This window comes from Teleopsis dalmanni, chromosome 2 (genome assembly GCF_002237135.1).
Source record: "Teleopsis dalmanni isolate 2A chromosome 2, ASM223713v2, whole genome shotgun sequence".
Lineage (NCBI taxonomy): Eukaryota > Metazoa > Arthropoda > Insecta > Diptera > Diopsidae > Teleopsis > Teleopsis dalmanni.
In genome coordinates, this window is record NC_051847.1 from 74,205,339 (window position 1) to 74,222,964 (window position 17,626).

The 17,626-nt window shown below is 27.4% G+C and overlaps 3 protein-coding genes across 3 annotated transcripts in view; 2 read left to right on the top strand and 1 right to left on the bottom strand.

Annotated features, from left to right (window-relative positions):
- Positions 1-1,140: 1,140 nt before the first annotated feature.
- LOC119680161 (ubiquinone biosynthesis protein COQ9, mitochondrial) lies at positions 1,141-7,389 on the top strand. The gene is made up of 4 exons (XM_038092851.1): positions 1,141-1,302; positions 6,216-6,910; positions 6,972-7,181; positions 7,245-7,389. The coding sequence occupies exons 1-4, from the start codon at positions 1,242-1,244 to the stop codon at positions 7,281-7,283; spliced, it is 1,005 nt and encodes a 334-aa protein (XP_037948779.1). The 5' UTR covers positions 1,141-1,241; the 3' UTR covers positions 7,284-7,389.
- Positions 1,551-3,546, top strand: LOC119680160 (glomulin). The gene has a single exon (XM_038092850.1). The coding sequence runs from the start codon at positions 1,599-1,601 to the stop codon at positions 3,471-3,473; it is 1,875 nt and encodes a 624-aa protein (XP_037948778.1). The 5' UTR covers positions 1,551-1,598; the 3' UTR covers positions 3,474-3,546.
- Positions 7,390-10,186: 2,797 nt separating the features above from the next.
- LOC119682452 (tyrosine-protein kinase receptor torso-like) overlaps positions 10,187-17,626 on the bottom strand; it is a gene marked incomplete at its 5' end in the record, with an annotated part of 23,479 nt that continues 16,039 nt past the window's right edge. The window contains 6 exon segments of the mRNA XM_038095900.1: positions 10,187-10,271; positions 10,881-11,024; positions 12,266-12,403; positions 14,690-14,809; positions 14,933-15,027; positions 16,699-17,383. Of these exon segments, the coding sequence (XP_037951828.1) occupies positions 10,217-10,271; positions 10,881-11,024; positions 12,266-12,403; positions 14,690-14,809; positions 14,933-15,027; positions 16,699-17,383 (1,237 nt within the window). The 3' untranslated portion in view covers positions 10,187-10,216.

Genomic DNA, 17,626 nt, shown 5'->3' on the forward strand with positions numbered 1-17,626 from the left:
ATATCCGTTCACCTTGATTTTTGGGAATGATCCCACCGATGTTGGCATTAATTAAAATTCTTGTCTTTTATTTCCTGATAAGAATCTGACAAAGGTTGCTTAGTTTCAATCATTTGTAGTCGAGCCCACAAGGAAAAACTGTGCTTATGCTTTAATTGAAATCCTTGAGTCGCACCGACTAAACCATTCCCTCTCATTCCTAGAGACCTTGTCCTACCCCGGGACTACGTTAGTATTACTTCGAGGTAGAGTCCCTGTAGTATATTCGATCATGGCAACCCTGTATACAGAAATAGATAAAAAAAGGAAAAAATAAAAAATGTGTTTTTTGTCGTTGTGCCGTGCCGTAATTATTATTATTATTAATATTAAATTGTAAATCTATACAACTTTAATCAATAAAGTATATTGTATTATATATAAAGAATATAATAGTCCCTATGTCCCTATTATTCATTTAAGACTTCCATCGGTGTGAGCTACTTTCAGGTCCCGCTACTCTGATTAACCTTGCCCTTCTTCCTGGTGTGATACATCTGCTAACTCCAGCTGTCTTCTATTAAGATCTACTCAGAATCCTTTCAGCAAACACTTTACGCGATCCCAATTTGTTTTGTTTTCGGTCTTTGGAGTAAAAACACCAACTTGCGCTGCTAGTGCTTCTCGTTCGGGCAACCACTTATTGCACTCCAAGAACAGATAGTTAGTTTTTGGGTGTAATTTGATTGTATATAAATACAATCAAATTACACAATATGAGTTCTACTTTAATCTGTTTACTATATAAAAACTGTTAGTTTGGTTTTTATTTTAAATTTATTGTGTGAATTCGTACTTATTTTAATGTAGTTTAACAATTGGAATGACTGCCTCTAAAATAAAATTTGGGTTTTTATTAACAATTTTTTTGGTGCTCAAAGTTTGACAAGCACTGCAATATTTTTTACTCATTGAATACAGAATATAATATTTAATTTTTATAAATTTATAGATTATTATTCATATTTAATAAAAAAATCTAAACATATACAATTAAAAATTGTGCATCTATTATTATAAGCTATATAATTGATTTTTAATGTGGTATATACATAGCTTAATAATTAAATATATAATAACAAGGTTACACTATTTTTTAGTACTATTTTTTAATACGTTTTCAATTATGTAAACAACAAAAACTCAAAAAAGAGTGTAGCGGCGCGCAGTTCTTAGTTGCACATTAGTTGAAACGGTTTAGAATGAGTAATTTAGGAGTTTTAAATAAAATTGTGAAGTTACAAAAATTATTGCTGCCTTTAAGTGAGTAATTCGTTCGTATTGTGGGTTAAAATTTTCAGTGAAAAATTTAGTTTTATCGATTCTGTTACAACATATTTTACAATATTTGACATTAGAAAAGGTGAGAGATGAACTGAAAACAGCTGATTGCTGACAGAGGAAGTAAAAAGAATAATTCATTTATATTCTAAATCAAATATTTACATATTTGTTGTGAAAAATTATGTAAAAAATAATAATAAAATTTAAATAATTGAATGCGTTGGAGTATAATATTAAATCTTTTCTAGAGATAAATTTTGTTTTGAATATAAATTATGACTGAAAATAATTTACACCAAGTGCAAAATGCACAAAAGCCGGCACAAAATCTTTTGTATTTAATTAAGAAACTAATTCAAGAAGAACAGTACGAAGGATTAAGATTATTATTCACAAGTGAGACTGAAGCACAACGTAATATTGAGTATATCGAAGAAATTTCCTCGGAAGTGTACCATGACATTTGCTTGGCGAATCTGAACGACAGTAATTACAACAACAACCTGCCACTCTATATCTGCGCTGAGGAGATACTTAAAATATTGGTGACATATGCAACAGTTGATGAATTAATACTAGAGTTATTGGATGTTATAGAGGAACAAAGCTCAGATAATGTATTTACCACTGCCCTGCGTGCCTTACAAATAGCGCTGCTACGTTTAGGTGAGAAGAAACCACGAGTTTTGCAATGGAGCTACAATTCAGTGTTAGTACATCTCAATAAGCTGCCTTTGCCAACATATTTAAGTACTGGCTATGATAAGGAAGAATGTGCACTATTAGAACAAAATGCACAGATTGAAAAGCTACTTATGTCATATGTCACTATTGGCTTGTTTTATGATGAACTCGTAAGAGACGCTACCACTACCCTGCAACTTACTAAAACCGGCTTCCGCGATTGTGGTATAAACAGACGAAATGTTATGTGCTGCTTTTTATTAAAGCTACTCGATAAACCTTTGGCACTTCTGGATTTAAGTGCTGATGAAAATAAAACAAACACATACACAATGCAAGTAGCGACAAGTCTTACAAACGCCATCACCGCATGCATTGTGGATCCATTCTACTTTTTTAGGTTTTTGGAAATTCGTGAAGTCTTAAAAAGTAATGATGTTAATTGTGAAAATATCTTTATAATGGAAGAAACTCTACCAAGCGTAGCGTTGGGTATATATTACTACATGTTATTAGTACGAAAGGTTGGCACAGAGCACGTACCAAAAGTATACACTCCATTATATGTGTTCAAGTCCTTACTTATATTAGCAACTATACTTGCTTATGAAGATGAACCTGCTCTGCAATTCCAAAGCTTATTACTGAATAAATATGCACTGCAACAATTGCAAAATATAGAAATTCCATTTGATGTGCTACAACTGAACGATTTTCAAAAAATGATGGAAAGATTATGTGAATTTTGTGCCTCATGTCCGCACAAAGATATCCGTCATCTTGGGCCAGTTGTTCTAAACCATTATATCCTACAATTAGATGAAAAAGCTCAAATGGCTTTGATGCATCATTTGCTGGAGAAAGTGGGTTATGATAGTTTAAAAGGCTTTATAATAATGAAATTCAAGGATGCTTGCGATGTAAAATTATTCAATACTAATGATGTGCGTATAGAATTCGTTAATCAGTTCCTAAATAATATAGTAGCTAAGAAATTATGTGTACTGCACCATGGTGTACAATCGGATCTTCTAAATATGTCTGAAGTTCTTATCTCAACATTAAATGTTCTAATATATTTTGCAAGTCACAATCTTGTCCAGCATACCGAATTTATAAACTTGTATCCACAAATTGAAACAAATTTCGTGGAACCATTACGAGATGCTGTGAATTTATCGGAAGCACACTATAAGGCAAGAATTGATCAATGTGAAAAAGGCTTAGATGCCAAGGATGATGCCAAGCTACTTCAACAGGTACAAATGATGGATATTAAGATTACTAATGATACTGTTGGTACTGAAGATAATGAAGATTCCAATGTCGTATTTAGCAAGGAGAAAAAACTTCAAGTATTTAACGACAACATACAAAAACTCAATATAATTTTACATCTGCTTAGTACCTTAGGAATGTTTATGGAAGTAACCATGAAAAAGAAAATTGTCCCTTATGTTAAATAATTACACTCTATAACTAAATAATTAATTCTAATTGTAACATTATTTATCATATGCCGTGCTTTATTGAGTAAACTCAAATAAGAAAAAATAAATAAATTTTTATAAGTAAATAAATTGTATTAGAAGGCTTAGTTTTTTTTTTTTTTAATTACAATACCCGTCAAAATAATGTCTCACTATATATTTATTTTACTCATTATATATTATTAACTACTTACTAACTTATTTATTTCTTTTTTATTACTATAAATGATTAATTAAGTAGATTATACAATTCAACGTGACACAGGTCGTCTATTCTGCAAACGCTAATAGCCATTCATTAAGGTTTTAATGAACTTGGGCGAGCACCTTTGATAATTTTATTTGTTTTTATTGTTCCATATGTCATAAGGTTCAACATTGCTGTAGCGTAAGATGAAGAAATCTGTTGCTGCTCAATTTAGGGCATTCACTAAGAATATGTTTAAAGGTGTCAACATATATTTCACAAAACAACGATTTTGTTAAGATGTTAACCCAGCCTGCAATGCCCTATTAGAAACCCGCTGACAATTTTAATAACTCTCTCTACTTAAAGTAAGAGTTCTGCAAACGATGGATAAGTCTAAAACAGATGGATTAATCTGTTGCCACTTCATTTAAAACATTTGCAGAAAATTTGTTCAGACGTTTTAACATTTCACATAAAGTCTATTTAGTTGAGATAGCACCTCGGCCTACAGTATCCTATCAGAAACCCGGAGAGAATTTTAATACTCTCTTTGCTCAGTGTTAGAAGTTTATGACTACATTAGATGCGTAAATAAATATGTTTGCCACTAAGTGTGCTTTTGTCAGAGTAGTGAAAATGGCTTAGGTCCTGTCATGTCAGGCAAACACAGGACTTTCGTCGCTTTCGTGAACTTTATGTCCTTAAAGCCACCATAGAATGACAGAATTGTTTTGTCCCAAATTATTGATGAGAGATAAGCACTTTTCTACGTGAATTGTTAAAATGTTCAGACGTAAAAATTATATATATTTTTGGCTATTACTTTGTATCGGGCAAAGCATACGAAAAAAAGACTATACGAAAAAAAGACCAATTGGTTATAGTTTATTCGTTTATTTAAATCACCATATATATAATCATATATATATGTATAACCACATATAATATATATAAATTATTGATATTAGTACAACAAAATCTACGAATTTTGATATGTCGAATTAAAGAGCTTTCATACAGGGTCAATTAAGTATATTTGTTACTCCAGAAAACCTAAAGCCCTCAATATTATAATATATCAAAAAAACATGGAGATCATATTTTACATACACATTTGACCATGAAAAAAATGAGACATTATCGATCAAAATCAGCAATACATTGTTCACAATGATTACTGGTGGGCATACTGATTGCGCAGTGAGAATGATTTAGTCATATGATGTACTCTAGAGATAAATAATAGTAAGCTTACCAATTCACTCAACTAAAGCACAGCAGTCAACTAGAAAGATTATATCATTTATCGTCATGTCATACGTCGATAACATAGAAAAGAATTGATCAATCAACAGCATATATTAAGTAGCGTTATTCCTTTACGTGATGTATTTTTCAGATTTAATCCCAAGTGTAAAATATCTATTCGTACTTTTCAAAAGCTCGGGTGAAAAGGATACAGTACAGAAATATCGATGTGAGAGAGGCTTATTGCGTATTTTTTTTATAAACACAATTTTTTGTTTCACGATGAACAAGATTTGCATCAAATAGTCCAAGCTATCGACATATACATATGTATATATCTGTTTTGCATTAAAAAATTTAAATATTGCACTAACCTGAATAATTCGAACTATACGCATATTTGAGTTCCTTTAATATGTGATATTCACGGTGTTAAAATTATAACATGCTTTATGTGAATAAAGCTGAAAAAATTATAATTCTCATATGGTTTTTGAATATGAAATTATATAAAGTAACTCACTACGAACATATTCTTATGTACATCAGAAGCATCATTAGGTGTAACTATTATTATTATAACCGAATTTCCTAATTAGTTTATAGTTCATATATAATTTATGTGGACTGCAAGTGCCATGCTTAGAACTCGAGGCTTAGAAACGAGGACTAGTCATATTTATGCACAAACTTTCAGTGCTCTAGTTCTAGTTTTTTTGTCACATTTTTTTAATTAATTAATGACATTGTCCAAAACACTTGCCGTGCTTTAAATTATTTCATTCATTATAAAACAATATATTCTTATATATATTATATATGGAAGAGAGGTAAAACTTAACCTATTTTATTGTATGAAATACAATATAAATGTTTAATATTGAAACTAAAATAGAAAAACCGAATCTAACATCGCTTTAACGCTTTATTTTTTAGTTAAATAATAATAAACCTTGAAAATATTTGAAAAAAATTTTACTTCCACAAAAATAAGAGGTCGACTCCAAACAATAACAAAAAAATGCATTCAGTCTTAAACACATTCTGACCAATTTAACCATAAGCGCTAAGCATGCTAATTATCGATTCATCAATTAAAGTGCGAATCTATGAGATACGAAAAAAAAAAAAAATCCCACCTCAAAGTGAGACATTTGAGGTTGGCTTATATGACTGTATCCGATTATTACGTATAAGTTCGAAATTTATTTACTTTGCAAATACATTAATAAACAAATTAAATGTTAATTAACTAAGCTGTATATTAAATATCATTACAGGTGCGCACAATTTTCTGCTTGCTTCAAGTTCATATGCAACACAATTTCTGCACAACAACAACAACAACAAAAAGAATAACACATTTACTGGATGCAGTAGGCATGCGACCCAAAACAACAGGAGCAGGACTTACACGACTACTAATGAAAAAACGATCAATGATTTTCGGGAACGAGAGGAGCAGCGTGAACGAGAGTTCATAAAACAGCAAGAAAAAATCGAAGAAGAGTATACAAAGAAAGACAGTAATCCGGATGAGGAAGCGAAAAAAGCTAAAGTGGATGCTATACGCACAAAAATACTTGAGGCATCACTTGTACATGTGCCAGCATTAGGTTGGAGCCGGAATGCAATTGTAAAGGGTGCTGAAGATTCAGGCTTTCCAGGTGTGATACATGGTATGTTTCCAGAAGGTGGTTTTGCATTAGTTTCATATTACAATGGTATATGTAATGATGAACTTGCGCAGAGAATGGCAGAAGAAACAGAAAATGGGACGAAAGAAGTTAAGAATCCTTTGGAATTTTTAGTACGCGCTGTACGCACACGTATGGAAATGATTATAGTCTATAAAGCACAATGGCCACAAGCGCTGGCATTGATAGCTTTACCACAAAATGCATCGACTGCATTAGCGCAAGTTCTAACACTTGTGGATGATATATGCTATTATTCTGGAGATCGCTCAGTAGATGTAAACGCTTTTTATCAATATCAATTATTGTAATTATATTTATTTGAAATTATACTTTCAGTTTGATTGGTATACACGTCGTATAGGTCTTGCCACTATTATGAAAATGACAGAATTATATATGCTACAGGATACCTCGCCGCAACATGAGAACACTTGGGAATTTTTAAAAAATCGCATGGATGAAGCAGTGCAACTACAAATGATGCTATCACAAACGGGAGATATGACAAATAACTTTCAACGTTCCTTTAACTCTGCTTTTATAACGGTATGAAAATAATATATATTATATTATTATATTTAAACTAATTTTTTTTTTTTTCTCTTAAAGGCAAGAAATATCCTTGGACTTAATTACGACCGTAGATAAAACGATTTAGTTGATAACAATTTTTTTTAAATTTAAATGAATACTATTGATCTTGAAACTACAACTAAAAGATGAGCGTACTGTACTTAGTCACTAATTATTTAGTTTATTTCTATTATGTGTTTGGAATTAATTAATTGTTTTATGTTTATTGTTATATAAAATTTAAGTTTTTACGTATATCCTTTATTAGAAACAAGATTTTATTAATATTGCCAAATGAATTATTTAGTTATATACATATACTTTTTTCTTTAACTGTAAGGTTAAATTTAAACTGGGTTTTGAACCAGATATTTTTTAATTCCACTAAAAGAAAATACATCGGTTTAGTTCCGGTTCACCCGACGTTAAAAACATCGTTTTTTACGGTTTTCGGTTTAGTTACAATTTTTATATAATTTTTTTTCAAATAGTTAAACTAAAATTTAAATTTTTCTAATTGTTTTATATAATTTATAGTTGTATGTATATTGATATTAATCATAGAATCAAAAGTTAATTATATGAAATGTAAATAATATTTGTGCTTCAATATATATAATATTATTGTATAATATTTCTTTATTGTTATCACAAATGAAAGGTTCTTTATTTTTAAAATTTATTTTATTATTTCTTGGTAGACTAGACGCTCATGAAGATATAATTTTTGTAATAGGCTCAGAAATTCTTGTACAGTACAAAAATGTGTTAAAATTATATTAATAAAATATATTAATTTCAAAATTAAATTAATATCTTTTAATTAATACTCGATTTAAAAATTTCAATTTATATATGTTCTAGAATGCAATGAAGCTATAGCCAGACTAGACTGCAACCCCAGATTTTATATATACTGAATTCCTGGTCATAAAGGGAAAGAGGGAAATGAGAAAACAAAACAAGCGAAGTACTCAGATTTCTGAAATAGATACATAAACTCGTGAACGAACACATGACAAGAAGAGCAAAGGAAAGGTGACAATATTTAACCACCTGTAGAATAACTAGGATTCTGTGTGGATATATATACGAAGTAAAGTACACAGAAGATATTATATCATTTAGCCGAAGGAATTTTAGAACATAAATTGGTATATTAACAGATCACTGTCTGGTTGCATCACACGCGCACAAACTAAACTTAACTCGCAACTATGCTTGTACGAAATGCAACGAGCCCGATGCAAAGAAAACTTTGGATTCCTCTCGCTCTGTCTCTTTCTCTCTCTCGAGAACTCAACAAAAATATTTTGAGGCTATCAGTTTTGCAGCACTGGAACACATGCCTGAGGTTGCTGTTGAACTCCTAATACAATTCACTAATAACACACGCATCCTGATATATACTATCTCTAGAAATAAGACTGTGATCTAAAATCATAATGGATCTTAATGGTCCACGAATGGCCTACTAATATATATCTTCCTACTAAAAGAATACTAGAATATTCGGACAGTAGTAATGACAAATTTAAAATTCCAAACTAAGTTACTTATTATATATAAAACTAATATTAAATTAATTGCTACATATTTTTTACGGAATAATACATATAACGCTAATAACATAATATTTGTAAATGGTATAAAACTACCGTATAATAATTAAAAAAAGACTATTATATTTAAATCTATTCTAGGTGGACAACATATAGTAGCAAGAAGACTTGAACTATTAAACGTCTAATTTCCAAATTAATTAATATGAGGGTTGAAGGAAAAAAATTATTAGAAAGATGGAACACGCGAATTGTATCTTTAAAAGCTTGGCTCCTGTTTGAGGAAAAGTGATCTTTTGGTGATCTTTTCGATCTAATTCAATCCAATTTTGCCTATGCGTTTGTGATATAAAAATTAAAACACTTAAAGTATATTTTCGTGTTTAGTTGCAACAGAACCAGTGGGGATATTTGTCTTTTATTAACTGTTTCTCTGGATAGTATCTAAAGAAATTATCATCACATAACCCAATTTTATTTGTAACTTGTCTTTCATTACACTATTAGTCGACTTATTACGTTGTCATAATCGCTATTGCATTAATTTATTTTTATTTATTTATTTTATTTATTAATCGCTATTGTATTTATTTATTTACTTTTTTAAATTAAAGTTAAAAATTACAACAAATATAAGATAATTAATATCTACACGCATGCATACATAATTTTCATATATTATTAAAAGTTTTCAGTTTCAGCATTTTTGAGACCCTAGTTTTGGGAATAGGATACAGCGAAGATAAGTATCAAATCAATTGAAGAAGTAGTTATAGATTTGTTTGTCGCTTCCTTCATCATTGAAAGCAAAACTCCCTAAATATTGTTGAATTTTCTAAAACCTCACAGATAACGTATGTTATATATACGTTATTATATATACAATAAAATATAAAATAATGAGAAATTTATTTAATTATTTTAAATTTATTTATTTATTTAATTACAATACATTGTACTTAAATTAACCACTTAACATGAAAACCTTTTTTATTTTTTTATACAAATATAATTACAGACACATGTAATATATATATTATAGTAAATACAGTTTTATATAATTCTTAAGATTAATTAAAATTATTGTATTTGTTTTTATTTATGAATTTATTTTTCTTTTAAAAATATTCACGCCGAAATATTAGTTCAGACTTTTTATAGCTCTATATAATAAAATAATTAATCACTAACATAAAAACTTAAAATCTAATTTTAAATTATGAAGTAAAGTTTATTGTATTATTATTATATTTTTATAATATATATATTTTATTTTGTTTTTTTTTTATTGAGTCACATTTAAAGAATTTGAAAAAATACTTAAGATTAATATAATATATAACTTAATTAATACACAAATTTATTTCTTTTACATTATGATTTGCATAATTTTAATAACAAAATGTTTTTCAGTCTTCAATGTTATTATTATGTTTCCTGATTAATTCATACCAAAGGTTTTAAATAGGAATCGTCCAAACATGGCTTTACCTTATCTATTCTAAAAATATAAAAAAAAGTTAGATTTAGTAATGAAATATATATATATATAAAATATAAAATATTTTAAAATTTTTTATATCTAAAAAAATATATATATATATATATATATATATATATATATATATATATATATTATTTTTAATTTATTTACTACATATTTAGTTCTGTAAAAAATTTATGTTATAAATTTATTCGATAAGACTACATAATTTGAAATTAGTGAGTAGATAAAATTGTTGTAAAAATTTAATTAATTTAAAAAAATAATTTTATTTTGTTCATTGGAAAAATTAACACAAAAATAAAAAATTGTACAAACTCGTTTTAAAAGAATTTTTGTCTCAACTCTTTATTCTGTAAGCAATTTTAATTCAATTAATTAACTAATATTCAAGACTGTAATAATTCTTTTCTTACCTCATAAATCAAACAAATTTAGAAATAAAATTTTTAAATTAAATTATATTTCTAAAAGTTTTTACTTTATGAAAAATATAACAAATATGTAGTATAATTTTTAGTTTCACATAAGCTCAATTGAAAATGAAAATAGTCAAAATATATAATTATACTAAATATTAATTATTAATTGTAAGGTTAAACATACAAATTCAATGTTGTTACATTTGTAGTATATTCGGTCTTATCAGTTAGTTCCTTAACCAGAAACTTATCCAGTTTTTGAAGTATTTCCGTAAAAGTGGGTCTATCAGCAGGATTTGCATTCCAACAGGTCAGCATAAGATCATATCTTAAAAGAGATAATAAAAAAATAATATAGTTAAATATTTTTTCAAATTAAATATATATTAATAAATAACAATAATCATTATTTAATATTTTTAAATTAGGAGAGAATTAAACTAAAGATAAATATGTGTACCATATCAACATATTATACTAAAATAATTTAATCATATATTAAAAATGTTCTAAATATCTCTGATTTCATTTCAGAGATATATTCTTTCGGACACAATAAATAGTTATGTTACAAATCAATCATTATCTTACAAAATTTAAATTTTTAATAATACTTTTGCAACTAATAGTTTATTAAGTAGCATTATCCAGTTAATTAAATTTTTTTTATATAAACAAAATTCTTTAGTGCATAAGACAACATTGTTTGTGCTGTAAATTTTGTTGTTGAAAATGTAATTCTTCTTTTTTTTTTGTTCATGACTTTTGCATTTGCTTTGCTGCTTTTTATTCTTTTGGCTTCATAACTTAACCGTTTCAACTCAAATTTGTACATCTAGCAAAAATTTTAAATCGTATAGTTAACTATAAATAAAAATACTCTTTATATGAATATTCTTAATATTAATTATACATTTAATTTAATCGATCAGCATTTTCAAAGCATTTCATACTATATCAGTGGTTCACACTGATATACATCAGTGGTCCACGTAGTTGGGTAAAAAGTGATCAGTGGATCAAATTTAACAAATTTGGATACATAGCTTGTAGTTTGTCCTCACTTATTAGAAAATAAGCACAATAATTATATACCTATTTTATGGCTTATAAAATGGACCTATGCACTTATACAATTCATTATGCATTATACCAGAGATGCATAAAAATCATATTGAACTTTGCGATCACTACTTAAAACAAAAATATCACAGTAGGTTGGGCGCAACTGCTGTAGATATAATTTATTTTTATTAATTAAATTTTTCATAAGATCTTTGAATTAGTTATTAGAAACCTCAAGCTCCTGTGCGTACACTACTTAAGTATATTACTAAATTCCTAATCTTAAGTTTTGGTTATTAACTCTATGTTCTTAACTCTTAAGTTATTATAAAGTTTATATATATTTTTAATATTAAATAAATTTGTTGAATTTAATATTTCCTTATGGTATATATTATGTGAATAGACTAAGTTCTTAAATTGTAATTGTAATTTATAGAACAAGTCATAATAATAATAACATAATAATAAAAAAAATATATATAATAAATAAAAGAAACTTACAGTTGTTGCTCGCAGTGAATAGGCTTGTCCATGCGGTGTCCACTTTTCAGATATTGTACCAAGCGATTTGTTGGTATTGCAGGATACGGTGAGCCACCCAATGTCACAATTTCATAGAGTAATATGCCATACGACCAACTGTTTTAAAAGAAAGAAATATTATTATTATTATGGCATTTATATATATATAAATATAATAATGTTTGATATGATAGTCATCTTGATTAAAGAAATAAATTATTATATCAACAAAAACTTTGACATATAAATCATGTACTTATAATCAATATGATAATATACTTATATTTAATCAAGTAGTTATAATAAATATAATATATATAATATACATAATAGTTTTATGATTATATGTTGAATTCAGAGTTAAATATTAAACGAAATTACTTTCCGAAGAACCTAATAGTAAAATGTAAAACAATATATATAATAATAGCTCATAGGTAAAGTCAGATTACTGTAAAAATATATTTTTCAACAATAATCTCTGAAGTTAAGTTTTAACTTCAATAACACTATATAGGTTACTTTAATACTTATATATTGTTTTAACTTCGATAACACTATATAAAACTTATATATTGTGTATATGTTTTGGAAAAAATCCGTGTGCTATTATTTCATTGGAATCAAAATTCTGTATCAAATCTACATATCATAATATTCTATTATTGTTGATTGTCAATAGTAGATTGTATTGAAATCTACTATTGACGAATAAAAAAACTACTGAATTTCAGGTTTTATACAACAGTTACTAATACTATCCCTAAAATTTATATTAAAACGCATAGAAACTAATCTGACCTCATAAATGGAATATGATGTCCGAATAATATATTTTGATGGGCAACTTAAAACTTTTGATTTGTACTTTGGAAGACTATTCGGTACTTTCAGAAGTCAAAAAAAGATCAAAATTTCTATCTCTAAAATTTATATTAAAACGCATAGAACCTGACCTGACTTTGTTAAAGGAAAATGATGTCCAAATAATATATTTTGATGGGCAACTTAAAATTATTAATATGTACTTTGGAAGGCAGTTCAATACTTTCAGAAGTCAGAAAACATTAAAATTTCTATTCCCAAAATTTATATTAAAACGCATAGAACCTGACCTGACCTCGTTAAAGGAAAATGATGTCCAAATTGATGGGCAACTTTAAATTTTTAATTTGTGCTTTGGAAAACAGTTCAGTACTTTCAGAAGTCAGAAAACATTAATATAACAGTTACTTGTTGGTGTCTATAGTGTTCTATTTGCAAAATGTAACAAAGTTATTAAAGTTAATAATAACAATTAATTTAAAAAATTTTATCATAGAACATAAATAAACATATATAAATTTAATCGATAATATATTGACAAAATTCAATTTTATTTTAATTTTAATTAAATTTACCAAAGGCATGCTTTTAAGTGTATTAAGTAAAGTGTACAACAACAATTCAAGAAAAGATAAGTACAACAATTTTATGGTTACTTGGTTGCTTTTCGCATTAATATAACTAAAAGTTTTGACACACGTTCTAATATAAAAGGATTGCTAGGGTATCTCGAGGAACAATAAGGAACATCTTAAAATATCAAAGTTCTTATTTCTACAGAATTTGCACAGGACAAACAAAATTTTATAATGCCACCTGTACTCCGACAATTACATTGTTTGTACGACACGTGAAAGTGATGAAAAGCTCAGCATCCTTCCAAACGAAAAGGATGCAAAGTATTTTAACCTGCCATCCGTTTTTAATGAAATTTTATGGCAGAAAACTGAACAAAAAACTTAACTTGTGAAATGTTCACATTTTTCACAAAAAAAAAAAAATCAAATTCCCTAAAAATTGAAATAGAAAAGGATTTACGCATAGGAAAAGGATACATTTACGTTTCATTATACTGAGTCGAATTATATGTATTTTTGTATTTTGTGTGAATTAATATTCCTTATGGAAAGTGCCTGGTGTTAACATTTCAGAGGTAAAATTAATAAAAAAAGCACAAAATTAAGTATTTTGAAATTTCTGCAAAATTAGACAGGAATTTTTTAATATTCCCCTTTGATTTGAGTATGTCCTTTTTGTTATTTGTTTAATATCTAATTTAGTGTAGAGAATTTGATATCAACGCTTTGCCATGGAACAAAATGTTACATTACTTTTGCGAACTTTTATTTAATGACTAAATTATTTTCTTATTAGGGAAAACATCGCAGAAATGAGGTACTTTCTATTTTAATGAAGGTTCAAATCCGCCATTCAATAGGCCCAACAAAAAAGGAATATGAAGCCAAAATCTGTTATCCCACTTAGAAAAGTTGTACGTACAATTAAATTCAAATTTGATTAAAATTTCAATAACAAATTTTAAATAAATTAAATTTTTTTTTTGTTTGCTGTACTTACACATCTGACTGTGTTGTATAAATTTGATGAGTTAATGATTCCAACGCCATCCACTTTATTGGTAATTTACCATTTCCGGTCTTTTGATAAATGTTTTCTCGATACACATCACGACTGAGTCTAAATAGTAGTGCATGAAATGAAACATAAAATTATTTATTAATATAATTTTTTAATAAAAATTTTGTTTTAAAAATATTATTAAAAAAATTAGAAAAAAATATAATTAAAATGATTATTTACCCAAAATCTGCAATTTTAACAGTTCGGTCTGGCGTGACCAAAACATTTCGTGCTGCTAAATCACGATGTACCACTTTGTTCATGGAGAGAAATTCCTGCAAAAGAGAAAAAAAGTTTAAAAATAATTTAAATTAATTTATTATTTATTTATTTATTTGTGAGTTTATACTTAAATTAATTTTAAAGTTAAGTATAAGGACTACTGAACTACCAGTTTCTTCGTCCTGCTAATTTAAATTTGTTTTAAGGACACGTAGCGTATGAGTATTTTTCGAGGTGTGTAATTAGAATAATTTTTGATTAATAATATATAAAAACTTTTTTTTAGGCAGTCAATAAAAAATTTATTAGTGAAATATCATATGTTAAAGAAAAAACATAGTAATAGACCAAAATCAATGTTGTAGACGGCTACCGTCTTACACAATTTGCACCATCGATTCGTAAAATATTATATTTTTGCCTTTAACGATATTTATATTCGAAAAAATATTGACACTAGTCCTTGCAAAAGACATTATTTGATTTTTCGGTCTATAGTACATTTTAAACTGTTTAACTAAGTTAAATTTAACAAAGTAAGCTAATCTATAAGATCAGATAAACAAATATTGAAAACTAAAATAAGAGAAGCCTATGGTTCATCTTTCTCAAGATATTAGTTCGCCATTCCAAAGCATGTAAGTGATTCACTAGTTTGTTCGTTAATTTAAGTTAAGTTAATTTAGGTATACATCTCTGTAATAAGAATGCCGGATATGAATGTACTGCTTATGAGAACGAAGTAGGAACCAGCAGAAGAAGACGGCGACGAAGAAACGATGAAAAGACACTGTGCAGCAGGACTTATGGAGGACTGTTGTTAAACAAGCTTAGGTACTACATGGACTGTATAGTCATGGATGATGCTGATAAAGTATACATGTCTGCCTTAACCTAAAAAATTTCAAATTAACTGCAAACAGTTATAATTTGATATATAATAGCTTGATATATTATTTTGTTGTCATGGTTTATTGTTAGCGAAATCTAAAAATTAGATTCTATTTTTGATATAAATATTAATTATAGGATTGGTACATTTGCGATACAGTATCACAATGTCTCAATAAAATTTTACTACTCTATTCTCTACCTATTATCGTTTTAAAATTCAATCTCGAAGAGTTTAAACTGCACTATACATGATACCTATTTATATAACTCCATGTAATAAACTATAGTTAAAAATAATACTTTTCCATTTAAAATGTATTGACTTTTTGAACACTTCATATTATATTATATAATAATAAACTATAGTTGAAATAAGTATTTCTCAACCTAAAATGTTCTACGGATTTTTTGAACACTATATATTACACCTATGTAGTAATAAACAATAGTTGAAATCAGTATTTCTTAACTTAAAATGTACTACAACATGAAAAAAAATAGAATATATTCTGTGATGATCTGTATCAATACATTCCCAAAAAATATTATATAGTAAAAAGGAAGAAATAATATTTCACGGACCGATGATGTTATTGTCTCGAATCGACAGCTGAGAAACAATGCTTTAAATCACATATTCATTTATTAATCTTAAAAAATATTTCTATTGTAACTGAAGGTAAATTGATTGTCTTTTTAATATATACATATATATTTAACTTTTTAAATAAGTCCATATATAATAATTAGTTTATAATATTAAGTTTATTTCTAATAAACTAAAAATGTTCTTTTAATAAACGAATATTTAAAAAAAGCTAAAAACTTACCATGCCCAGAGCTACTTGTTTCGCTATATCCGCTAAATCACCAACACTGAGTGGTTCACGATGTACTGAAAACTGTAGGGCATCCACTTTTCCATCCAATTTTGTATGTTCTTTCTGATTATTTCCATTCTTTAGCATTTGCTCAAAATAGGCTTTATTCTCTACCATCTTGATTTTCTTTGCCATTTTATGTTTCTCACATTCACAATTTTTAATTGCAATAGTCTTATTAGCAGGACCACTATTAAAGTATCTTTCAATATCGACATCACTAGATCCAATTTGATCTTGTGTATCCTTTATTGGGTCAATTTCATTATCATTGATTTGTGCTCCAGTATCAGTAATAATAACTTCACATTTACAGGTGCTGGTACACATTTGATCATAACCGTAGCCCACATTTGACACCGCCGGTGTTAGAATTGAAGCTTTTATTATATCCTCAATGCGATTATTATAATTAACATCATTATTATTATTATTTGAAATTGATTTTATTCCTTTGGAATTATATTCTTGCATTTTAGTGGCATTTGTGTTGAAATTTTCACTGTTTTCATTATTGTTGAAATAGTTTAGGTTTGTATTATCGCCAGATTCTTTACTGAGTCCTTCATATCTCCCCTTTGAAAGTTCGGAAATAGTTCTCATTTGTGTATCATGTAAGTGTTTCCACTCGTCTCTACAATAAAATATATAAAATATATAATATATAAATATATTAAAAATATATAAAAATATGACTAACTAAGAACAACATAATAATTTTGATGTGTAAGTTATATTTTTTATTAATATTTTATATTTATGTTTTAGTTTATAATTAACATTTTTTTTTCTCTCTGGGTAACCACGCTTTGAGAAGTATATCTAGTATTATTGATTTTAATTAAAGAGTTCAAGAGTTTTGATGTATATATATATA

Coding starts and splice junctions, on each gene's coding strand:
- LOC119680161 (XM_038092851.1), top strand. CDS start 1,242: ATGAGTAATTTAGGAGTTTTAAATAAAATTGTGAAGTTACAAAAATTA. Junction 1,303..6,215: donor AAAATTATTGCTGCCTTTAA/GTGAGTAATTCG, acceptor ATATCATTACAG/GTGCGCACAATTTTCTGCTT. Junction 7,182..7,244: donor TTAACTCTGCTTTTATAACG/GTATGAAAATAA, acceptor TTTCTCTTAAAG/GCAAGAAATATCCTTGGACT.
- LOC119680160 (XM_038092850.1), top strand. CDS start 1,599: ATGACTGAAAATAATTTACACCAAGTGCAAAATGCACAAAAGCCGGCA.